This window comes from Malaclemys terrapin, chromosome 20, assembly GCF_027887155.1.
Source record: "Malaclemys terrapin pileata isolate rMalTer1 chromosome 20, rMalTer1.hap1, whole genome shotgun sequence".
Lineage (NCBI taxonomy): Eukaryota > Metazoa > Chordata > Testudines > Emydidae > Malaclemys > Malaclemys terrapin.
Window position 1 is genome coordinate 16,243,064 of NC_071524.1, and position 23,367 is coordinate 16,266,430.

A 23,367-nucleotide genomic window follows, 5' to 3' on the forward strand; every position below is an offset into this window, starting at 1 on the left:
CACAAGCACTCCTGTTCTTTTTGCGGATACAGACTAACACGGCTGTTACTCTGAAACCTATTCCAGGATCGTTATTCCACCCGCAAAGTCAAACGATACCAGAATAGCTTAGGCTACAATAGGTCTGCTGGTCAATGCCAAGTGTGGTCTACACGTCCATTGGGTCACATGCAGGGGTGTGAAAAATGGAGTGCCTGGCCTAGACACAGCTAGGTCGCTGGAAGAATTCTTCTGTTGACCCAGCGACCACCACCCAGATTAACTCCAGCAGCAGAAAAACGGCTTCTGCCTATGCATCAAGCATCTCCCCTGCAGCAGTTGGAGCGCCCGTAGGGTAGACAGGGCCGAAGTAGGCACAGTGCTTCTTTACCGCTACCAGCGAAATTCCTGGAGCCAGAGCGGGAGTCTCTCTTCTCCCAACACAAGAACAAAGGAAGCATTCGAGGAAACTGAAAAGGTGGCAAATTCAGAACTCCAGAGAGGGAAGTACGCACTGCGTGGGGGGCAGGATGCGGGGCTAGATCAGGGAGGCAGCATGGCCTAGTAGGTAGAACGCTGGGCTGGTCCTCAGGAGTTCCAGGCCCAGCTCTGCCACTGGCCTGGTGCATGACCTTCCCCTTTCTGTGCCTCAGTTTTCCTGTCTGTAAAATGGGGATAAAATGCTGCTTACCTCCTTTGTACAGCACTTTGAGCTCTATGGATGGGAAGCGCTATGTAAGAACCTGTTATTATTAGAGATGGACTATGGCTGTGATGCTGCGAGTCCAATCCTCTGTCCAAACGCCCTGCCCTTCCCACAAAGACCAGACACGCTGTATAGGGCAAGCGGTAGTTTTAATCTCATCCCCCATCCCTGGTCAAGAACATACACGCTACAGAGAGTGGGGAGAAAGAACACACACACAGAACCGGATAAAGTTAGACGACAGCTCATACAAAACTCACAACATAGCTGAAAACCCACAGGCACTGGACGCGAGTTATGCGGTCTCTGTGTCTCTAGGCACAGAGCCAGCTGGGGAAATGAACAGACAATGCTTACATAGAAAAAGCCATTTCCCTTCTGCTTGCAGTTGCTTCAGCCAGCCTCTTTGGCGCGGTGTTCGAGAACAATCAGCCAGGGACCAGGTTGCTTTCGGGAGTTAAACTGGGAGAAGCCTCAGGTCACTTGGGGGGGGAGGGGGTGTTACTGATAGCAAGACAGTAGTGGAGGACACTTAGACTGGTCTAGAGGTGCCTTATATTGGTACAGCCCATTCCCCTTCCCAGTGTCAGTATAACTGCAGGCCCACAGATGGGCTTGTACAACTTTAACTAGACAGACACAAAGAGGCAGTGTGGCCTAGTGCATAAAGCCCTGGACCAGGGACTTGCTGAACCTGGGTTCTACTCCCAGTTTGCCCACTGGCCTGCTGGGTGACCTTGGGCAGCGCATTGTGCCTCCATTTCCCCATCTGTAAAATGGGGACAATGAGCTTGATCTGCTTTGTCATCTCCTGCTGCACAGCGCCAGGGGTTGTTGAAGGGCTACAACTGGTGTGTTAGACAAGCCCTTTAGTAATAAGTACAGAGGCCGAGAGAGCTCAATCCTGGTCCACTTGAGAAAATAATTTTTCCCAGCATTATTGACTCTAACACAGTCAGGTCCCTCAGTCCTTCACACTGGGGCATGTGAACTAAAAATCCAATCCCACTTCCCAGGAAAACTACTGATTCCGCCCACCCCTCGACACATCCAGAACCTCATTAGCCAGCCCCCACCTCCTGGTACTGAGATCACATTGATGTCAGCTAAGGTGCTCGGCCCTTGAGAATTAACCCCCATCCCCTAAAAAGCAGAGAGCCCCAATCTTCCCTTACGTTTTGGCCTGTGTTTTCGGTTACAAGAAGCGTGAGAACGTAAAGGAGAAGACGGCAGCCTCGTCAAACGAGGAGGATTTTGTTTAGAATTTGATCTTCTCTCCCCGCTCCCTTCCAAAGCGGAAATGGGGGGGAGGAGGAGGAGGTCGTACTGAAAAGCCATCTGTAACTAATGCAGCCAGGTTCTAAATCAAGATTCAGGTCTGCTTACGACAGTTCTTCCAAAATTCCCCCCGGCAAACAGAAGCAATTTCAGACAGCGCAGCACCCAGCGGTCCCGTCTCCATTGAGGGTCCACGGTGTTAGATGCAAAGATCAGAGCTAGTCGGGAATCTGACAAACCGTTCCCCCAGAGGGAGGGGGGATGGGGGGGGGGGGAAACCACGTCAATTTGTCAAAGCCAAGGCTACTTGTGAACAGGGCCGCTCTGGCTGACTTGCTCAGTTCAAAACACTGGGAGGGCGCTGGGGGTTTAAAACCGGTGAAACGTCCTGTTTTAAACAAGGAAAGTTTCCAGTTTTGGAGTCAAAACAACTTTTGGTTTTGAAATGAATAAATTCAGACTTACAAAACGATCAAAATCGAACGCCTCAACTGAAATGATTTTCAGCCCTTCCGCTCGGGAAAGGCGGAGATGGGCGTTTTCTGCCCAATTTTGGATCTCCAAAACCGTTATGGGATGGGAAATCCGCTTCCCGTGCGGCTCCAGAAGAGACCCCATCGATACCCGGCACGAACGAGGCTTTACAGCCAGTCAACGGGCACAGAGGAAGAAAACCGACTCCTCGGGGAAAGGAATGAAGATGGTCCCACCTTGCAGTATTGGCGGAGGTGCTTAGACAAAACCAAGATTGGCCAGGTACCAGAGAGGCACGGTTCCTACAGACAAGGCACAGACGCAGTCCCTCCTTCTCCACGCCTGACCCAAATCAGACAGCTCCAAACCCACCTTGGCTCTTTCCAACCTCACGCCCCCACCTTTGAGATCTAAAAGGTCTCCCTCTTTGGCCTCTCTTCCCTCTTCTTCCTCACTCTGCTCATAACAGACCTCACCAGCCTCATCTGCTCCTCCTGTGAATTTCTCCCCCGCCCTGCCCGTTTCAATCCTCCTACCCTGCGTCGGAGCTATTACCCTGTCTGGCCATTCGATCCTAAACGCTAGCAGAGGCCCAGATTTTCAAAAGCACTCACCCGCCCCTGTCCTTACAGGGGGAGGAGACCAGGGCTGCAAGGCGCTCGTGAAAATCCATCCGCCTCAGTTAGGAAGCGGCTAAAAAGAATCCGGCCCCAAGTACTAAATCCAACTGGAGTAAGGTGGTGCTCCCTGCTTCTCAAGATAAAAGCAAACAGGCCTAAGGTGTCTGAAAGGCAGCTAAAAGCCAGCCAGGCCCGCACCCCGTTTTGTGCGGCTCCCCACTGACCCGAATTGCTTGGTTATGCGACCAGCATCCGTGGACTCCAGCAAGACCCCTTGCACGGGTAGGGATGACGCTCCCACTTCGAAAGCAAACGGCCGGAGGCTCGACAGGGCAAAGGATACAGCGAACAGAGAAATCCTGCCGACAATCCATCCCAGCTGCGACCGCAAAAAGCAGCAGGTGCCGAAATACCATTTTTTAAAATTTGAACGTAATCCAAATAACTCGATATAAACTGACTAAACTAAGAAACACGGAGGAAAACGAACAAGTGAGAGGGGAAATAAACGGATTAGATCAAAGCTCTGGTGAATTTTAGCTACTGGTTCCAAGTAACAGCCAGAGACTGCAGCCTTTGGATAAGTAGTTGGAACTAGATGTGAACGGAGAGATCGCGCCACTGCCAAATTTATTCCCACAGCGGCAGGGCAGGATGCGAGTCTTATGGAGATGGGGAACGGCTCACGCTGCAGGCGATGCCGGCCCAGCCCCGTCAGTTCTTATAGTGTCCACTGTTGATGACGATGTCGTCGTAGTCCTCCTGAAAAACGGGAGAGCTTCGTTGAGGACTTTAGCGGGATGGCGGGATCGAAGGGGGCGTGGGCGTGTTTAGAGACTGTTACGCAGCAGATGGGCAGGGCCAGATTACAACAACCACGCACACAAAATCTGCCGTCGCTGCCAATGCCCCAAGTTCAGCTTTCTTCCCTTCTTGTATTAGGCTCATAGATCCTGAGGCCAGAAGGGACGACTGATCGAGTCTGACTTCCTGTAAAACACAGGCCTCGGAGCCGCCCTGAATTAATTGCTGTTTGAACTACAGCAGATTTCGGGGGGGACACCACCAATTTTGATTTAAACATTGTCAGTGATGGAGAATCCATCACAGCTCTAGGAAAATTAAGGACTAATTACTCTGTTAAAAGTTTGCCCTTATCTCCTGAAGCTAGACAAGTCAATGCTTCCATTTCCAACTGGTGGAAGACTGAAGAGCCATCTACTGTCATATTTCTCATACCCACGTAGCAGGGCTTGATTGGTGCTAGGGCCGAGTCCTGGCACCTTTAGGCTTGGCAATTCACAGCACTGGCATCTCAGGACTTGCCACGTCAGTCAGGAATGTTAAAAAAAATTGCTCGCGCCCCGGCACCTCTTTTACTACCAATGAAGCACTGCGAGGTAGGTACTTACCATCACCCCTTAACCTGGTCTGCGTTAATCCAATAGACCAGAGACTCGAGGAACTCAATCCCTTTGAAAAGAGACTCCCTTGCTGGTGAAAGACCCCTTTGGTCTGCGCTGCTGCCAATCGCAATGCCAGCTTCCCCACCCATTGTGTTTTAGAGGGACCCACTCTAAGGAGGGGGTTCAGTCTCTGTGGGTCCTGTTTGATCTTCAGTGTCCACTAGGCTTACCCAGGAAGGGGCTAGTTAGTGGCAGAGCGGACTAGGAACCAGGCTGAGACCTGCCAATTCGTTCACCTGGGGGGTGCTACATAGCTAGAGAATGGGAATGGCTTTCCAGCACTGCTGTCTAGCCTCGTTCCTGGAGGGGGAGGAGCTGCTCTAGGACAGAGCAGGGGGGGGCGCTTGGCCTGGCTTCGGCCTGGTGCCAGCGGCGCTCCAGCCTCCTACGGTGTTAATTCAGTACCCCCACCCCACTCACGTCGCTGCTGTCAGCCGGGCTCTCCTCCGAGTCCCAGTCGGGCTCCTCCGAGCCGAACTCCCGGAGCAGCTGCAAGATCTTCTGGCTGGGCCTGTGCACGGCGCTATAGATGGGGGTGTAACCGGCATTCATCCGGGCCCTCGGGTCCGCACCGGCGCGCAGCAGGCACTCCACCACTTCCGGGCTCTGCGACTCCACTGCCAAGTGGAGGGGACTCCGCCCGCAGCTCATCTCCTGCCAGCAGTGGACAGACAAGTCAGAGAGGCTGCCACGGAGTACTCTGGGAAGGGTAAATGCCTTCGATCTCTTTCCACCCTCCCTGGACACGATCCACACCAGCCCCAGTACTAACCGCCTTGTTGAGATCGGCTCCGGCATCCACAAGGAGCTTGACCACTGCGAGGTCCTTCTGCAGGACAGCCACGTGCAGCGGCGTGTAACCTGTGGAAACCAAGAGCAGACAATTTTGATCAAGTTGATTTCTGTCTCCCTCAGGCCACCTAGCAACCTATCGGTGGACCAGCTGGCTGCTGTCATGGCAACACAAGAGGATTGTTCGCCCTGCTACGGGGGGGGGGGTGGGAGGAGGAACAAGACTAGAGGGATCTTTTATGCAGTCTCATTGATTTCTTCGCACCAGTCGTGTCCTGCAGCAGGGAGTTCCGCAGGTTAACTTTGGGCTACACAGCAGACTATGTATCCATCCAGCATACTGCTTTTTGGTTTTTGTCACCCCCAAAGTGGCGGGCCTCACTCTCAGTTAAGCCACTTCTGCACTCGAGGCAAACGGGCATCGAAGCCACTTTGGTGGTGGCCAAATTCTGGTGTTCTCTGGCCCTTGGGTATGTTAGAGAAGCCTCTAACTCATGTTCGACCCTCCACAAGCTCGGGGGAAGCAGAGAATAGCTGGAGCGCTACATGCTCTGGCCATGGGAGCTGGGCTGGTGCCAGGTTGTGGTGCCAGCTCCTTATTGGCTGGGGAAGGGGAGGGGAAGGAGGGTGAGAACGCTCAGGACAAAGGTCCCATGTGTAACGGGCCCAGTGTATTTGCCAGGCGGGTGACGAGAGGCTCCATACCATCATAATTGGTGCAGTCCAACTGAGCGCAGGCGTCATTCCCCTTGCCGGGCCAGTGCCCGCTCAGCGCTGCCAGGAGGCACTGTGCGCAGTCCCGCCAGCCCTCCCGGCATGCCAGGTGCAGCGCTGTGTGGCCAGCTCTCTCCTGCACGCAGAGCCCCGCCCCGGCTGCCATCAGCTTGCGGACAAAGTTGGAGGCGCCGAGGATGACTGCAATATGCAGTGCCGTCTGGAGAAGGGCAACGAGAGAGAGGGGGGTGAGAAAGCTTAGGGTAGGTCTCCCCTAAAAGGGGCCTGGTCGATCCTCATCAACAGCACTAGAGAGCACTTCTTTCAGTGGATTTCACCCCAAATTCTCCCAAACAGCTTTGCACTCTATACCCCAGGAACTGTGCTGGGGTAGGAGGCCAGCAGCCAATCGCACAAGAGGGTCAGGAAATTTAGCCAAGGACGCTAGGGTAAATCCACTATTCTCACAAAAGCCGCCTGTAATACTCGGGCGCAGGGCGGACAAGGTCATATCCTCCCTGTGCACGAGGAGCTGCATGGCAGTCAGTTTATCCGCCTGGGATGAGTGAAGACCCCAGGATGAGTGTAGATCAGCTTACGTCCTGAAACGAAGCCTTCCCTGACCCCGTCACTGCTGTCAAGCCCCCACGTTTGCTCCCCATCCCTCTGCCACAAAAGGGGCGGACGTGTTTTGATGCCAGCCCTGGTTCTTGATCACTTATTTTGCAGTAGCATCTCCATCTGGTTGGGACTCCATCGTGCCAGATGTGGTACAAACACAAAGCTAGGGACAGTTCCAGCCCCAAAGAGTTAGTTGTGCTCTGTAACTCTCTTCCCTCCTCCCACACGTCATTTATGATGCTGAGGGGCTTTTAACATGGGGTTGTGTTTCATTTTCCAACCAGCACCCCACACATTTCATAAAGGAGGTGGCATCATGTAGGGACCAGACTGGGAGCCAGTACTCCCGAGTTCTGCCCCCCGGCTTGCTGTGCAATCTTCAGGCAAGCCAATTTGCCCCCTCATGCCTCAGTTTCCCCACTGTAAAACAGAGGATGATACAGACAGGAAATGCTCCAGTCTCGGCCCAACCTGGCCCAGGTCGTTCTGCAGATCCAAGTATTCCGTCCTAGCCATATACTGCAGGATAGAATCCAGAAAGGCCTCATGTTCATGAATCACAGCCAGGTGGAGGGCTCTGGGGAGAGAAAAACAGATACCAGTCCAAGCAAAATGAAAAAGCGGTACCGCGCAACTGGCTGAAAATACCGCCCCTGAAAGGGAAGTGATTAGCAAGCAGAAGACTCGATCGAGTCAGCAAAGAGCGCACAAGTACCAAGGAGCTGGGGAGGTAGCAGGGAGGCCATAGGGCAAATCTTGTATGTGTTTGGGCAATGGAAAAGGCTTCCAACGGTGACGGATTTTCAGACGATGCTTAAAGTGTCCCAGGACCGAGAGACCAGGGATTGAGGGCCACTGTCAATGGAGACAGCAGGGGACCTGCAGTTTAGGGGTCTGTCTGCTGTGTGTCCGAAGTCCAAAACTAGAGCAAGGGGGTGGCTGTGGGTCAGGACTGAGGAGCCGATGACTCAGAAGCCCCACCCCCCACCCCATGCTGCACTTTCTCGGCCAAAATGCCAGTTAAGATCCAAGAGCAGGGGTGCATCCCTGTCGTTCTGAGGTGCGTTGCTAAGAGCACAGAGCAGTGGGGCCCTGTCCCCGCGTTGGCTTCCACATAACTTAGCCCCCAGGACTGGGACCCGAGGCAGGGCTTTGGAGTCGGGGCTGGGGACAAAGAGACCCTAAGAAGGGACATTACCAAGAGAAAAACGAGGAGCCTTCCTCGTTTGTGCCGATACAGACTAACACGGCTACCACTCCGAAACCTATTACCGAGAGAGGGTTCCCTACATCCCATAAGGGAGCTGCACCGAGGGGGTGCACCAAAGCCAGAGGGAGACCCCGGGGTGCCTGAACCCCCCTCTCCCAAGTGGCGGGCGAGGCTGAACAAAGCAGGCGCCCGCATACTTACGTGTCCCCGTCCTCGGTCACGAAGCCCAGGACGTGGTGCAGCCAGGCCTCGGGGGCCACCGCGGGCGTCTCCCCGAGCCGCACGGCCTCCACGCCCTGGGTGATCGCCCCCAGCTCCTGCCCCACGGCCGCCCCCCAGCCGGCTTCGTCCTCGCCCAGGGAGTCGCCGAGGGCAGAGTCCAGGCGCTCCGAGCCCGACCCGCAGGAGTCGGGGGTCTTGGGGCCACCGGGGTCAGAGGTCACGGGGCGACCCCCGGGGCAGGGGTCAGAGGTCACGGGGCGACCCCCGGGGCAGGGGTCAGAGGTCACGGGGACGGCAGTAGGGGGGTGCGGGGCCCCCAGGATCTGGCTGAGCTGCCCCTCGCTCAGGGAGCCCAGGCCGCTGTCGCACCAGTCCTCGCCCGCCTCCGGCCGCTTGGCCTCCCCCGGCCCCGGCCCCGCCCGCTGCGGCGGCTCCGCCATCGCTGTGCGACCCGCCCTAACCCTGCGGCTCGCGGGGCGCCGCTGCCATGCCCGGGCCGGCGCCGCTGGCTCCGGGGCGCCCAGGGACCGGGAATTCCCCAGCGCCCCAGCCAATCCGCGGCGGCGGCCTGGGGCCGCGGGGCAGGCTGGGAGTTGTGGTGCTGGCCGCGGGGCAGGCTGGGAGTTGTGGTGTAGGGCGCGGGGCAGGCTGGGAGTTGTGGTGCAGGGCGCGGGGCAGGCTGGGAGTTGTGGTGTAGGGCGCGGGGCAGGCTGGGAGTTGTGGTGTAGGGCGCGGGGCAGGCTGGGAGTTGTGGTGCAGGGCGCGGGGCAGGCTGGGAAGTTCGGTCAGGGCTGGGCGCGGGGCACGCTGGGAGTTGTGGCCCTGGCCGCGGGGCAGGCTGGGAAGTTCGGTCAGGGCTGGGCGCGGGGCAGGCTGGGAGTTGTGGTGCAGGGCGCGGGGCAGGCTGGGAGTTGTGGCCCTGGCCGCGGGGCAGGCTGGGAAGTTCGGTCAGGGCTGGGCGCGGGGCACGCTGGGAGTTGTGGTGCTGGCCGCGGGGCAGGCTGGGAGTTGTGGTGTAGGGCGCGGGGCAGGCTGGGAGTTGTGGTGCAGGGCGCGGGGCAGGCTGGGAGTTGTGGTGTAGGGCGCGGGGCAGGCTGGGAGTTGTGGTGTAGGGCGCGGGGCAGGCTGGGAGTTGTGGTGCAGGGCGCGGGGCAGGCTGGGAAGTTCGGTCAGGGCTGGGCGCGGGGCACGCTGGGAGTTGTGGCCCTGGCCGCGGGGCAGGCTGGGAAGTTCGGTCAGGGCTGGGCGCGGGGCAGGCTGGGAGTTGTGGTGCAGGGCGCGGGGCAGGCTGGGAGTTGTGGCCCTGGCCGCGGGGCAGGCTGGGAAGTTCGGTCAGGGCTGGGCGCGGGGCACGCTGGGAGTTGTGGTGCTGGCCGCGGGGCAGGCTGGGAGTTGTGGTGTAGGGCGCGGGGCAGGCTGGGAGTTGTGGTGCAGGGCGCGGGGCAGGCTGGGAGTTGTGGTGTAGGGCGCGGGGCAGGCTGGGAGTTGTGGTGTAGGGCGCGGGGCAGGCTGGGAGTTGTGGTGCAGGGCGCGGGGCAGGCTGGGAAGTTCGGTCAGGGCTGGGCGCGGGGCACGCTGGGAGTTGTGGCCCTGGCCGCGGGGCAGGCTGGGAAGTTCGGTCAGGGCTGGGCGCGGGGCAGGCTGGGAGTTGTGGTGCAGGGCGCGGGGCAGGCTGGGAGTTGTGGCCCTGGCCGCGGGGCAGGCTGGGAAGTTCGGTCAGGGCTGGGCGCGGGGCACGCTGGGAGTTGTGGTGCTGGCCGCGGGGCAGGCTGGGAGTTGTGGTGTAGGGCGCGGGGCAGGCTGGGAGTTGTGGTGCAGGGCGCGGGGCAGGCTGGGAGTTGTGGTGTAGGGCGCGGGGCAGGCTGGGAGTTGTGGTGTAGGGCGCGGGGCAGGCTGGGAGTTGTGGTGCAGGGCGCGGGGCAGGCTGGGAAGTTCGGTCAGGGCTGGGCGCGGGGCACGCTGGGAGTTGTGGCCCTGGCCGCGGGGCAGGCTGGGAAGTTCGGTCAGGGCTGGGCGCGGGGCAGGCTGGGAGTTGTGGTGCAGGGCGCGGGGCAGGCTGGGAGTTGTGGCCCTGGCCGCGGGGCAGGCTGGGAAGTTCGGTCAGGGCTGGGCGCGGGGCACGCTGGGAGTTGTGGTGCTGGCCGCGGGGCAGGCTGGGAGTTGTGGCCCTGGCCGCGGGGCAGGCTGGGAAGTTCGGTCAGGGCTGGGCGCGGGGCAGGCTGGGAGTTGTGGTGCTGGGCGCGGGGCAGGCTGGGAGTTGTGGTGCAGGGCGCGGGGCAGGCTGGGAAGTTCGGTCAGGGCTGGGCGCGGGGCAGGCTGGGAGTTGTGGTGCTGGGCGCAGGGCAGGCTGGGAAGTTCGGTCAGGGCTGGGCGCGGGGCACGCTGGGAGTTGTGGTGCAGGGCGCGGGGCAGGCTGGGAAGTTCGGTCAGGGCTGGGCGCGGGGCACGCTGGGAGTTGTGGCCCTGGCCGCGGGGCAGGCTGGGAAGTTCGGTCAGGGCTGGGCGCGGGGCAGGCTGGGAGTTGTGGTGCAGGGCGCGGGGCAGGCTGGGAGTTGTGGCCCTGGCCGCGGGGCAGGCTGGGAAGTTCGGTCAGGGCTGGGCGCGGGGCACGCTGGGAGTTGTGGTGCTGGGCGCAGGGCAGGCTGGGAGTTGTGGTGCTGGGCGCGGGGCACGCGGGGAACTGTCAGTCAGGGGCGGGCGCGAGGCAGGCTGGGAGTTGTGGTGCTGGGCGCGGGGCATGCTGGGACTGCTGGTGCTGGGCGCGGGGCACGCTGGGACTAGGGGCGGGGCGCGCGGGGCACGCTGGGAGTTGTAGTTCTGCCCCGGGGGACGGGCCTGGCGGAGCCGAGCGGGGCAGGCAGCGGGGCAGCCCCGCGCCGGGATCTATGGCCGAGCGGGACGGTAGATAGCGGGGACCCCCCCCCCAGCTATGGCGGCTCACCCTGCCCCGCCCCCCTGCGTCATCGGGGTCCCCCCCTTCCCGGGGTTCCCCCCCGCCCCTCCCAAGTCATGGGCCTCCCCTGCGCCCCCCGGGGTCCCCCCTTGTGCCCCGAGTCCCCACTGCCCCCCCTTCCCGGGGACTCCTTCCTCCCCCCCCCGGTCACAGGCACCCCGCTTCCCCTCCTGTCCCCCGAGTCCCTGGGGTCCCCCCTTTCCCCGGGGGGCGCCTGTTTCCCTGCCCCCTGAATCACTGGGGACCTCCCTCTCCTGGGGGGCTCCTTCCCCCTGCCCCCCAAGTCACTAGCGTCCCCCCCACACCCCTGAGCCAGCGGGGTCCCCTTTCCTCCCAGGCCCTTTCTGATAGTAACTTGGATTTTTTTCCTTTCCGTGTCACAGCGGCGGGTGCCGGAGAAATTGAGGCAGAGAGGGGCTCAGACTCGCTTGTGAGTATTTGGGGGAGGGGTGTGGAAGAAGTCAGGGTTCCCTTTTGTGGTGAGGCCCAGTGAGCTTGGTGGGGAGGGTGCATGTACTTGGTCTGAGCTCACCCATTGCAACCAAGGGACAAGGGGAAACGCCATCCGGTCCTAGCTAACCCTGTCCCTCCTGTCTGCCCCTAGGGCTCAGCCCCGTGTGGCTGTCAAATCCCACAGCAGTGACACTGGACTGCGGTGAGAGTCTGAGCCAACAGCTGTGCAAATTGTCCCTTCTGTGTCTGGCGTGAAAATCCTTAGAGGGACGGAGTTTGGTCCTGATCTTCAAACCCTTCTCTGGTGATAAACCACCAAAGCACGCTCCCTCATGGAGCCGGGAATAGAACCCAGGAGTCCTGACCCCCCATCTCCCTGCTCTAAAACCGACTTGACCCCACTCCCCTTCCAGAGCTGGATAGAACCCAGGAGTCCTGATCCCCCCCCCCCCCCAAGCTCCCACTCCAGTCATTTAGACCCCACTTTCCTCCCGCAGCTGCGGCTAGAACCCAGGAGTCCTGACTCTCCTTGGTTCCAATTCCCCAGCCGATTCTACCCCAGACTGAGATACTTCTAACAGTAGCCACTAAACGTAGAAGACAGTTCTGTGTTCACGTTGCCTTACTTCACCCACTGATCTTTCTATATTTTGTTCTTCAGGACTCCGATTCTGACTCCGAAAACGGTGGCGCCTCTGGAGAGTCTGAAAGTAGGTGGCTTGTGCATTATTGTAGGGGCGGGATGGGGAGCGTGGGGAGGCCAAGCTGTGTGGGCTTCCTTTGTGATACAGAGGGACTGGACTGTGCATAGCCAGCTAGCAAGAGCCTGTGAGAGCCAGCTGGGTCTATTAATTTATGGCTATTCCTTCCTCTCGGGAGGCTCTAAAGCATCGGGTGAATCTGCAGTTAGACCAGTTTTTTTCTGTCTGGGCTTGGAGGCAAAAACTGGTCTGTGTCCGGAATCGGGATTGATTAAGCTTTGTTGATTGTGCTTGTCGGGCTCCTGAACGCCTCCTGGTTTCTAACATATTTGTCCTCGTAATACCCTGGGAGGTAGGGCAGCACCATTATTCCCAGTGTACAGATGGGGAAACTGAGGCATGGAGCCTGCCAGTCCGGTGACACCACCTCCACAAAAGACGTTAACTGAACTGACAGGCGCGCTCTTCTGCTGGCTTCGCTGCGTCGCCACTGGGGGTTCTGCTGGCACAGCTGTGTCGCCTGGTGGGCGCGAACACTCCTAGCCCACAGAGCTGCCTGGGGAGAACTTTGCAGCGTACGCCAGGCCTGAGTGACTTGTCCGGTGTCCCACAAGGAGTCCGTTGCAGAGCTGTGATTTGAACCCTAACCACTGGGCCCTCCTTCCCCTCTTACGTAGCATCTTCAGGGCACTTTCCAAACAATAACTAATTTTCACAATCATCCCCCTCTTTGAGATTGGGAAATGGGAAGAAATGCGTTCCTGAGGGGGAAACTGAGGCATAGGGCGGGGCACTGCCTTGCCCAAGACTGCTCAGTAAATCCGTGGAGGAGCTGGGATTAGAACCCAGGTATCCTGGCTCCCAGCCCCTCCTGCACTAACCACTACCTCCACTTCCTTCCCACAGCTGGGGATAGAACCCAGGAGTCCTGGCCCCCCAGCTACCCTGCTGTAACCACTAGCCCCCCACTCCCTTTCCAGAGCTGGGAACAGAATCCAGGAGTCCTGGCTCCTAGGGGACCCCAGCGGCTAACGTTTGTTCTCTCCCTTTCAGTGGATTTCCTGCGACACCTCCTGTCCCGGACGCTGGGCCTGGGCAGCGAGAAGCCGGAGAAGGTGCTGGATGAGCTGACGTTGGACGGAGTGAGCCGCTTCATGCAGAGCGAGAAGTGTAAGTTGACTCTCCCTTCTTGGGAGGAAGCTGCCCTGAGACCAAGCCAGGGGGCAACCCTCATTCTGATCCCCCAAACGGGAAGGGGAAGGTGCTGGGGGTAACCATGCCTGGGAGAGACCGGGGGCCAGAGGGGCTGCCGAGAGGGAGGCATAGAGCCGACCGTGAATGTGGCCGGGACTCCATGCTGGTGTAATGTACAAGCCGGGGGACAAGTCTGACTTGCACAGCTCCTGTGCTGCTGGGAGAGATCCAGCCTCCGTGGGCCTGATCCGCGGTTACTCCTTCTCGGCACTTGGGACAGGCTTGGTGGAGGTGTCTTTAAACCTCCCTTGTGCCGCTCGTGTTCTGGGCCTGGCATAACTTAGAACTGCCTCAGGGCTGCTCTGCTGGGTCTCTGCTTCCCATGGCCCCTATGAAGCAGAGAATTGCCATAGTGCAGTGAGCTTTGGTCCCCCATGCTGGAAGCGGGGGCCTTTATGCCAGCTGGGGAGGCCCCTAGGGATGCTCTTAGAGGGCTGTTCCTCCCCGGGGCGGCACAGAGGGGCCTGCACGTCACTGCAGATCAGGACCTGGTCCAGCAGAGGTCAGGAGTGCAGTTTTGATCTAGATCTTAGACCTGAGAGTCTAGAGGTTTGCAAATTGGGCCAGGTGGCTGCCATGAAGTCTACCAACGCCACCCGCCCTCCCCTGGAAGCGCCGAGAGTTTGGGGCTGTTTCCTGAGTAGCTTTCCAGAGTCAGGTTTGACGCCCCCCTCTGTTACCTTGCAGGCAGGAACGTCGTCTGCATAGTGGGCGCTGGGATCTCCACCTGTGAGTACAGCAGCAGGCGCGGCGGTTAGATCGTTCACTTTGAAAAGAAACCAGCGCGTAGCAATAAACCGAGGGGGTTCTGATACGGCTCAGTTTCCCCTAGTGTTTCTATAGCGCTTTCCATCCCAACGCTGTCTACAAGCCACTGCTGAAAAGCAGCCACCTCTGGGGTGGAACGCGGCAGCTGTTTGTACAGGGATCGCTCGCCCCTCCACGGAAATGCAGACGACTCTTGAGGTTGGCAGCTGTTTGTACTGGTCCCTCCTCCAGTGCCGAGACGCAGCCAGTTCTGGGGTTGGGGCACAGCAGCTGTTTATGCAGGGATCACGCATCTGCCTCTGGTGTGGAGCGTGACAGTTGCACAGTGAAGATGAATCCTGGATCTGATTGAAAGTGCAGGAGGATGGCGGGGAGGCAGGATGGAATAGTGCTGGCTGGAATTTGACCAGGACGCGGTCTCTAATGCCAGGGTGTTATTGGGCAGAAGGGAGGGGGAAGGTGCTATGGGACCTTGAGCGACCAGGAACGTTCAGGACTTGAAGTCTTGTTTGAAAGACCGCACCTCTGGCATCACAGCGCCCCCTGTTGGGCAGTGGCGGAGCAGTTCGTGGGGTTATATTGCACATCCAGACTTGCACAGCGGCCGAGTTTCATAGCCAAAGCACCTGGGCAGCAAGACCCAGCACTGAGGTATGTGGCCAGGAGCTTTATGACCTAGCACTGGTCAGACTCGCAGAAGACCTGTCCTCACCTGGAGTGGGCTCCCTGCAAAACCTGGGATGGATTCTGTGGGGAGTTGGGGGACTTTGGCTGTTCCCAAGTCCCGGTGAAGGATCTGGAATCCCTAGAACCCTGATAGCTCTGCCCACGGCTGATCTAAAACGTGCGGGTGGCACCCCAGAAAATGAGTGTTATGAGAAAACTGCTCCCCTGCTAGGCTGAGGGACAAGGAGGTGACCAACCCCTTGCTAGAGGGCTCCCCCGGCATTGAGGCATCCCATTGACCAACACCGCTCGGCATTTGGGTGGGTTTTCCAAGAGGCTCCCCTTGTGTCCCTCAGCCGCGGGGATCCCGGACTTCCGGTCGCCCGGCACGGGGCTCTACGCCAATCTGCAGAGCTACAACCTGCCGTACCCTGAAGCCATCTTTGAAATCAACTACTTCAAGGTAGCACCCTGGGTTCCTTCTGCCTCGGAGATCTCCTTCCATAGCGATCGAGCGTTGCCCGGTGGGCCACCTAAACGGTCCCTTTGATCAGTTTCACCCTCCCACATCCTAAAGAATTCCCCTCCATCGTCAGCACTTGCAGACACGTCGTATTCTTGTCCAGCCCTGGTACCTGGGGCAGCCAGTGTCTGGTCCCCGACTGAGGATGGATTGAGGTTAAAATCACAACTGGGACTCTCAAAACTGCTCATGTTTCTAGTCTCATTAGGGGAAACTGTCCCAGTTTAACCTTCTGAAGATCTCGGGGATAGACACTGGCACCTCCGATTTCTAGCCGACCGGCCAAACTAAACCCCTGTCTCTCTGAGACACAGGCAGCCTGGCACAAGGGAGGGCTGAGCATTGGTAGCACCCCACTATAGCCCAGGGGAGCTCGGCACCGGGCTGTAACGCAGGGATGGGGGAGTCCGGAGCGCCAGAGATCGGAAGCCGTGCTTGTTTTGCACAGAGGTGGGGGTGGAGTTCAAATACCGGGGCACAGGGAGAATTGGGGGTGGCCAAAGAACTCCCCCACCCCTGCTTGAAGGCCTGATCCTGAGAAGTGTTTGCCAAACCCCAGAACTGTGGGGACTGCTCAGTGAGGAATCATGTTGGGGGACACGGGATTTGTTCTGAATCTGTCAACCAAACTTAACCCCACCCACCCAAAACGTTTGTCTATTTCCCTCCACACAGCAACACCCGGAGCCGTTCTTTGCCCTTGCCAGGGAGCTGTATCCAGGACAGTTTAAGGTAAATCCAGCCGGAGCTATCGGACGCTCTTCGCTTTCTCTAGCATCTTAATACAGAGGCGTTGTGTAGCGCTGTGACCCAGAGACGAGACCCAGAGCTCCCGGGTTTTTCCTTATTCCAGGGAAGGGAAGGGGTCTGGTGGCTAGAGCAGGGGTCTGGGAGCCGGGACTCTTGGGCTCTCGGATCCTGGCAGGGTATTTGGGAATAGATCGCGGATCAGATGAAAAGGCCCAGCCAGACACGCCCCTCTCTCCAGATCACAGCGCTAGCCCCTCCGGGCTGTGTTGGCCCAGATCCATGGATCCTAGCCTGGCATGGCCTTGCCATGGTAGATCAGACAGATGGGCCCAGCTAGTCTGGTATCCCCTCCCTCTTTCCCCATTGGGTCACACCAACCGGCCAATCTGAGGCTGTCCGGCCTCCAGCCGCTGCCCCGCTGGAAGGTGTAGAACCCCCCTTGCTGGCAGTCCAAAGCCAGGGGGTGAGATTTCCTCCTCCCCCCCTGAGCTGGGCATCAGCTGGTGTAAAGAAAAGGCAGGGACAGCTGCTGTTGACCTACAAGGGAATCCTCAACACCGTCCCCCTGCTCCGTTCCAGCCCACCGTGTGCCACTACTTCATCCGGCTGCTGAAGGAGAAGGGTTTGCTGCTGCGCTGTTACACGCAGGTGGGTGACCCCTGGAAGGCCCAGCGAGGTCGTGGGGGGCATGGGGGTGGGCTTAATACACTTAACAAGCTGGGACTCCCAGCCCATGGGAGGGGGCACCGCCCCTCTTCATTCCAGCAATGCCCGCCAAGCTACTGAGGGACACCCCTCTCCATGCTCCAGGAGCCTTCCTGCTGCTCTCCAGCCCAGCTGAACTACTTGCTGACTTCCTGCAGGTTGGGCACCGCCCCCTTTAAAGGGCCAGCCACACTTTGATTTGGGGCGGAGGGGGTTCTAAGTGGGGCATTCAGGGGCGTCAGCTCAGCCTGGGGGCAGTGAAACTAGGCCTGGTCAGTTTCACTCCCTGGGTCTCGGTCCCTGCCCAGCCCCGCAGCGTTACAAGGGGCAGGTGGGCGTGTCCGTCCCTTGCAGAATATTGACACGTTGGAGCGGGTGGCCGGACTGGACCAGGAAGATCTGGTGGAAGCCCACGGCACCTTCTTCACCTCTCACTGTCTCGGCTCCTCCTGCAAGAAGCAGTACACCCTGGACTGGATGAAAGGTACCTCTGCCCCCGGCTCTCCTTAGCAACCTCCATCAATGGCCACACCGTTCAGCGTCCCCGTGGGGCCCCAGTCCGTCGCCGATCGAGATGGGCGTGTAATCCATGAGGGCCTGTTAATCCCCGTCCGTTCCAGGAGCTCCCACCCTGCCAGTAAGAGAAGGGGCCTGGGGAGACCAATCAGCCTGAGGACGTGACAGGAGTGAAGCAAAGATTCTTGCCAGGTTCTCCCCCAGCGAATGGACGGCCTGCGGGGGGCGTGAGAGGCTGGGGGAGAGTCTGTCACGTGCAGGCTTGTCCTGAGCTAGGAGCTCTGGTTAATGGTGGGGAGCAAAAACCATGGGACTCGCCAGGGTGGTAGCCAATCTCTCTGCCAGACGTCTGCAGGCTCGAAAGCGAGGCGGAGCTTGGGCGGTCTCTAGGTCTGCATAGCGCTCAAGAGGACGAGGCTGTCATTCATGTTCCCTTGGGTTTCTGCACGAAGTCGAGACCTCAGGAATTGCCCGCCTGGATCAGACCAGAGGCCTGTCTAGCTGGGTATCCCATCTCTGACGGTGGCCCAAAGCTGCAGAGGAAGGTGCCGGATGTGGCGTGATCTGCCGTCACGTTTGCTAGTTTCCTGATCTCTTGAGTGTTAGGAATCTGCTCGAAGCTTTCAGGTCTCTTCCAAAACCCGTTAGAATCGCTAATGTTCATAACTTGCCATTGCTTCCCGTCAGAGCCGTCTGTTCCCGCCTCCTCCAAAGCTGAGCGGAGAATCCGGCCGCTGACTTTCATTCCTTTTCCCTCTTTCAGAAAAGATTTTCTCGACTGTCACCCCCAAGTGCGACAAATGTCAGAGTCTGGTGAAGCCGGGTGAGTGTCTAGTTCTTGCCCACTGGTGATTGGTTCGGGGGGGATGAGGCTAACCTGGTCTACACTAGAAACATACATCGGTCTCGCTTCATGTCTCAGGGGCGTGAAAAATCCACCCCCCACCCCTCCCCGAGGGACACAGTTATACCGACCTAACCCCCGGTATAGACAGTGCTGGGATGACAGAAGAATTCTTCCGTCGATTTAGCCATCACCTTTCAGGGAGGTGGATTCCCTGTGCCGATGTGAGAACCCCTCCCATCAGCGTAGGTCGTGTCTACACTGAAATGGTGTCGCTGCGCCACTGTAACGCTTTGAGTGTAGACGTCCCCTAAGAATTGGAGCACGGATCTCTCTTCCTGTCTGTCTCTGTGTATGTCTCTGCTTCTGCACTGTAGTCTGGAAGAACAGCTTAGCAGATACTGGTAATAACAACGCTCTTCTCTTCTGATCTTCCTTCGGCTCCAGAGAGCTCGAAGGGTTTAGCAAATCTGAATTTGCGGCTCCCCTGAAAAGCAGTGAGGAGAACTCTGTCTCCACCTCTGAAAATGTAGCCATCTCTAGGGCAGAGCACAACAACGGTTTAACAGCGGGCAGCAACGGTTGAGGACAGGAAGTGAAGAATCCCGTATCCAATTGAAATGGCAGAGGTGGGAGGGCAGGGAGAGGAAGGTGATTTCTAGGGAGGTGGAATGAAATTCTCCCAAGACTTGTATGTTTCTGGGGTTTTTTGTTCCAAAAGTGATTTACAAACATAGGTGCAGAGCATGGTTGAAATGCAGCCACCTCTGGAATGGAGGGCAGCAGCTGCTGAAAACGGCCCGCAGCACGGTGACCGGAAAGACAGTTTTGGGCTAAGGACGCTAGAGCAATCGCGTGCTCGTGGGATAAATTCCCCACGGACGGTATTTTTATTATTTGTGTAGTGGTCGCACCTGGGGTCCTCGTTCGTGCCTTTGTGCTAGGTGCTGTACATGTTTGTTGCTATTAGATGTATTATGGTAGCACCTTGGGGTCCTAGGCTGTGGACTTGTCAGGGACCATGCCTCTATTGTGTCAGGGGCTGTACAAGCACAGAGCAAACACATGGTCCTTGCCCCAAAGAGCTATATTCACATACAGCAGACAGGAGCTGGGGGCTTCTAGGGGGTGTCTGAAGTCTATGGGGGCAGATCCCCAGCTGGTGTGAGTTGATGTTGCTCCATGGGAGTCAGTGGGGCCAGATCCCCGACTGGTGTAAATCAGCCAGAGCGCCACTGACTTCATGGAGCATTGCTGACCTATCCTAGCTGAGGATCCGGCCCCGGGAGGCTGCCGACCTGCCGTTGCTCCTACCCGACGCCTTGGCTTCTTCTCGGCCCTGGTGCATTGAGTGTGACGGCTTCTCTTCTCCCTAGATATCGTGTTCTTTGGGGAGAGCCTGCCCCCCCGCTTCTTCACACTCATGCAGTCGGTAAGTGCCCCGGCCGGCCGTGCGCCCAGCGTCGGCTCCCCAATAAACACCTGCCCACCCCCAAGTCCTGAAGCAGTGGGAATCTGTCTTTGATGCAGGCAGGATACCAGGGTAGATGGGCCGGTTGCTCTGAGCTGGGACAGCAGCAGGGAGCGTGGGGAGGGATCCTCGGTTGGTCGTTTGGGGACCAGGGAGGATATACAGGGCTGGGTTGGCCCACTTGGTCTGACCTGGAGGGGAATACAGGGCTGGGTAGGAATATGGGACTGGATGGACCCATTGGTCTGACGTGGGGGGGGGGGGGGGGAACACAGGGCCGGGGGGGTCCATTGATCTGACGTGGGGGGGAACATAGGGCTGGGGGGGGTCCATTGATCTGACGTGGGGGGGAACATAGGGCTGGGGGGGGGTCCATTGATCTGACGTGGGGGGGAACATAGGGCTGGGGGGGGTCCATTGATCTGACGTGGGGGGGGGAACACAGGGCCGGGAGGGGTCCATTGATCCGACGTGGGGGGGAACACAGGGCCGGGGGGTCCATTGATCCGACGTGGGGGGAATACAGGGCCGGGGGGTCCATTGATCCGACGTGGGGGGAATACAGGGCCGGGGGGGTCCATTGATCCGACGTGGGGGGGAACAAGGGCCGGGGGGGTCCATTGATCCGACGTGGGGGGGAACACAGGGCCGGGGGGGTCCATTGATCTGACTTGGGGGGGAACACAGGGCCGGGAGGGTCCATTGATCTGACGTGGGGGGGGGGAACACAGGGCCGGGAGGGCCCATAGGGCTGATCGTCGGGGCAGTATGGGGGGAAGGGGGGAGATTACCAGCCCCATGGTGGCGGCTGGCAGCACGGCACTAACCCTCTGCCCCGCACTCCCGGCAGGATTTCCAGAAGGTGGACCTGCTCCTCATCATGGGCACGTCGCTGCAGGTGCAGCCCTTCGCCTCCCTCGTCAGCAGGTGGGTGGTGCTCCGGGGCCGCCTGCCAGGCCCCTGGCTGTGGGTTGCCCCCTCCTGACCTCCCCTCTCCTTGTCTGACGCAGGGTGCCCACAAACACCCCGAGGCTGCTGATTAACAAGGAGAAGACAGGGCAGGTGAGGTGCCCGGGAGCTGCGGGGACCGAGTGCTCAAGCGGGTACCGACTGGCAGGGACGACGCCACCCTGCCGGCCTGATGTGCTTGGCTGCACCCTGCCAGGGGAAGGGGGTGGAATTAGCGCTCTTGGGGGTGGGAGGGAGGCAGTTGCGATGCCCTCCCTCCCCCCCCGAGTTTTTTTCCCCACCCGCGCCCCAAAATCTTGGGCGTCCACCTAGCAAGCCCCAGGAGAGGAGTGGGGGGTGGGCACGGTTCAGGGTTTCTCCAGGGGGCTCATATAATCTCCCGGTGGACCCCAGGAGCCCCCACCCCCCCTGCAGCCGCCTGGGAGCCTGTCTGTCCTCATCGGTGGTCTGTCTTGTCTGCAGAGTGATCCCTTCATGTCCCTGATGGGCCTCAGCACCGGCATGGACTTCGACTCGGAAAAGGCCTACAGGCAAGTTCCCTGGGGACAAGGGGCCAGGGCGCGTCGCACAGCCCACCCTGAGAGAGGGGTGACGGTCAGGGATGGCCCATTCTGTTGCTGGGGGGCAGGCTGGGTCCGCCCGGCTCCTGGGGTGGAGGGACAGGAAATGGGCTAATGTTTAGGGCAGGGGAGGGGGGGCCAGGACGCCTGGGTTTTCTTCCCAGCTCCGGGAGGGGAGTGGGGTCTAGTGGTTAGAGCAGGAGGGCTGGGAGCCAAGACTCCCGAGTTCTGTCCCCAGCTCTGGGAGGGGAGTGGGGTCTAGTGGTTACAAGAGACAGAGCTGGGAGTCAGGGCTCCTAGGTTCTGTCCCTGGCTCGGGGTGTGTGCATGGGGGGTGTCTAGTGTTGAGAACTGGGCATGGTGAGAACTACGCCTCTTGGCTTCCTGCCCTGCCTTTGCCACTGAGTTGCTGAGACCTTGAGCAAGTCGCCCAACCCCTATGTGCCTCAGTTTCCCCTCTGTAAAACCGGGCCAGTGATCCTTCACAAGGAGGGAGATCGCTGATGCTGAGAAAGCCCTTTCAGATCCCTAGCTGATCGGTGCTAGAGACGGGCAGCGGGCTTTTCCGCCTCCAGGGCAGGTCTTCCGAGATCTGGGGTGGGGGAGTTCTCCCCGATCACAAAGCCGTTTCATTAACACCTGCTTGTTGGCTTCTTGCCCCGCGGGGCTCTCCCTCCCCGCCCCAGGGATGTGGCATGGCTCGGGGAGTGCGACGAAGGCTGCACAGCGCTGGCCGAGCTGCTGGGATGGAAGGTATGGACTCCTTTCCTGTGTATTCCTGCCTCCCCGTGTCTACGCACCATCCCATAGTCCTATGCACCCACTTCTTAAGAGTCCAGGGCGTCAAGCCCAGGTGTCCTGGCTAGAATCCGAGCTCCGGTGACCCCATTTGCTTGGAGCTGCCTTTGCTCCGGGCCTGCTTAAGAAGTTACCGCATTGCGCCCCAGAAGATGCTGTGTTTCAGCTCTGGGTGAGCAATTCACAGACATACAGTTGCCCTGCCCTTCCCCAGAGGTGGCTGCATTTCATAGGGGCGGTATGCGATCCCTATACAAACCGCTGCCGTGCTCCGCTCCAGAGTTGACTCCACCTCCGTGTTGGATGAGGGATCCCTGTATAAACAGCTGCCCTGTCCCACCCCAAAGGCAGCTGCGTCTCAGGGCCGGGTGAGGGATCTCTGGATACACAGTACGGCAGAGCGAGCTGAGATCGTGGAGGAGGAAAGCGCCTCTCTCAAGGACAAGGTGGCACAAATGGTGCCACCAGAGATCTTTGCTTTAGCCCCCTTCCTAGGGCAGCCAACTTCTCCCCTGCTCTGCCCCCTTGCTCGCCAGCCCCACTGCCCTGTGTTTTTGTGCAGAACGAGCTGGAGGAGCTGGTGAAGAAGGAGCACTCTGCCATCGATGCCAAGTCGGGGCAGGCAGGCGAGGCCGGGAGAAGCCCTTCCCCTCCCCCGGCTGGGGCCACGGCAAGCCCCTCCCCTCCCCCAGCGAAGCCGGGGTCATCGCCCCAGAAGGAAAGCGATGCCGGAAGCCAAGCGGAATGATGGAGCCCGGCCGTGGCTGGTGAGGGCCGTTAATTGGAGCGGATTAGAACTCGCCACTGCCTGGACTGTCTCCCCCTACGAGGGGTGAGAGCCGCCTCTGATCTAAAGAGGGCTGGGAGCTGGGGTCACCCCAAGTTTGCAGCTCAGAGGGGAGGGGGGTCTGGGGTCAGAGAGGCTGGGGAAGGGATGAGATTCAGGGGCGTTTGACTCTGGAATCGCCTATCCCGGGTGAGCAGGGGCTGCTTTGAATCATTTCGCGCTAACCACGTGTTTCGTTATTTCCCCACCGAGCGAGAATAACTGAAATCCAGGGCTCACGGAGAGCACTGCAAGAGAGACTTGCATTTCCTTTCTAATTCGTTCCCCCAGCTGGGATCCCGTTTCCCTCCGAGACCCATCTCGCTAACGTGCCAGGCCCCAGACTTCCCGACAAGCGGCACCAAAGCTAGTAGGTGCATTCGGGCTGAAAATCGAATACCGGCACATTACGCGATTTCCACCCCCCCCCCCCCCCCGTGCTCGGTGTTTAATTTGGGTTAGTTATTGCAATGTATTAAGTATCACTTGACTATTAAATTTTAGCATCTTGGAGGCAAGACTCGCGTT

At 59.1% G+C, this 23,367-nt stretch overlaps 2 protein-coding genes across 4 annotated transcripts; one reads left to right on the forward strand and one right to left on the reverse strand.

Annotated features, from left to right (window-relative positions):
* Nucleotides 1-817: 817 nt before the first annotated feature.
* NFKBIB (NFKB inhibitor beta) lies at nucleotides 818-8,670 on the reverse strand. Its single transcript, XM_054010264.1, has 6 exons — nucleotides 8,062-8,670; nucleotides 7,122-7,227; nucleotides 6,021-6,249; nucleotides 5,296-5,384; nucleotides 4,944-5,177; nucleotides 818-3,819 (listed from the first exon to the last, which is right to left on the reverse strand). Exons 1-6 carry the CDS (start codon nucleotides 8,520-8,522, stop codon nucleotides 3,772-3,774), a joined length of 1,167 nt encoding a protein of 388 aa, XP_053866239.1. The 5' UTR covers nucleotides 8,523-8,670; the 3' UTR covers nucleotides 818-3,771.
* A 2,208-nt stretch (nucleotides 8,671-10,878) lies between these two features.
* Nucleotides 10,879-23,357, forward strand: SIRT2 (sirtuin 2). 3 transcript variants are annotated; one of them, XM_054010262.1, is made up of 16 exons: nucleotides 10,879-10,983; nucleotides 11,419-11,465; nucleotides 12,150-12,198; nucleotides 13,243-13,359; nucleotides 14,131-14,172; nucleotides 15,234-15,340; nucleotides 16,076-16,132; nucleotides 16,730-16,798; nucleotides 17,210-17,339; nucleotides 18,135-18,194; nucleotides 19,592-19,647; nucleotides 20,537-20,613; nucleotides 20,697-20,748; nucleotides 21,118-21,185; nucleotides 21,902-21,968; nucleotides 22,576-23,357. In XM_054010262.1, the coding sequence occupies exons 1-16, from the start codon at nucleotides 10,968-10,970 to the stop codon at nucleotides 22,759-22,761; spliced, it is 1,200 nt and encodes a 399-aa protein (XP_053866237.1). In that variant the 5' UTR covers nucleotides 10,879-10,967; the 3' UTR covers nucleotides 22,762-23,357. The 3 variants fall into 3 exon arrangements, with proteins under 3 accessions (XP_053866237.1, XP_053866236.1, XP_053866238.1); XM_054010261.1 differs by having other exon boundaries at nucleotides 19,592-19,646; nucleotides 20,533-20,613; XM_054010263.1 differs by lacking the exons at nucleotides 10,879-10,983; nucleotides 11,419-11,465 and adding an exon at nucleotides 11,640-11,690 and having other exon boundaries at nucleotides 19,592-19,646; nucleotides 20,533-20,613.
* Nucleotides 23,358-23,367: the final 10 nt, after the last annotated feature.

Coding starts and splice junctions, on each gene's coding strand:
- NFKBIB (XM_054010264.1), bottom strand. CDS start 8,522: ATGGCGGAGCCGCCGCAGCGGGCGGGGCCGGGGCCGGGGGAGGCCAAG. Junction 7,228..8,061: donor GTGACCGAGGACGGGGACAC/GTAAGTATGCGG, acceptor TTCTCTCCCCAG/AGCCCTCCACCTGGCTGTGA. Junction 6,250..7,121: donor TGCAGAACGACCTGGGCCAG/GTTGGGCCGAGA, acceptor GCCCTTCTCCAG/ACGGCACTGCATATTGCAGT.
- SIRT2 (XM_054010261.1), top strand. Junction 20,614..20,696: donor TTCGCCTCCCTCGTCAGCAG/GTGGGTGGTGCT, acceptor TGTCTGACGCAG/GGTGCCCACAAACACCCCGA. Junction 21,969..22,575: donor CCGAGCTGCTGGGATGGAAG/GTATGGACTCCT, acceptor GTTTTTGTGCAG/AACGAGCTGGAGGAGCTGGT.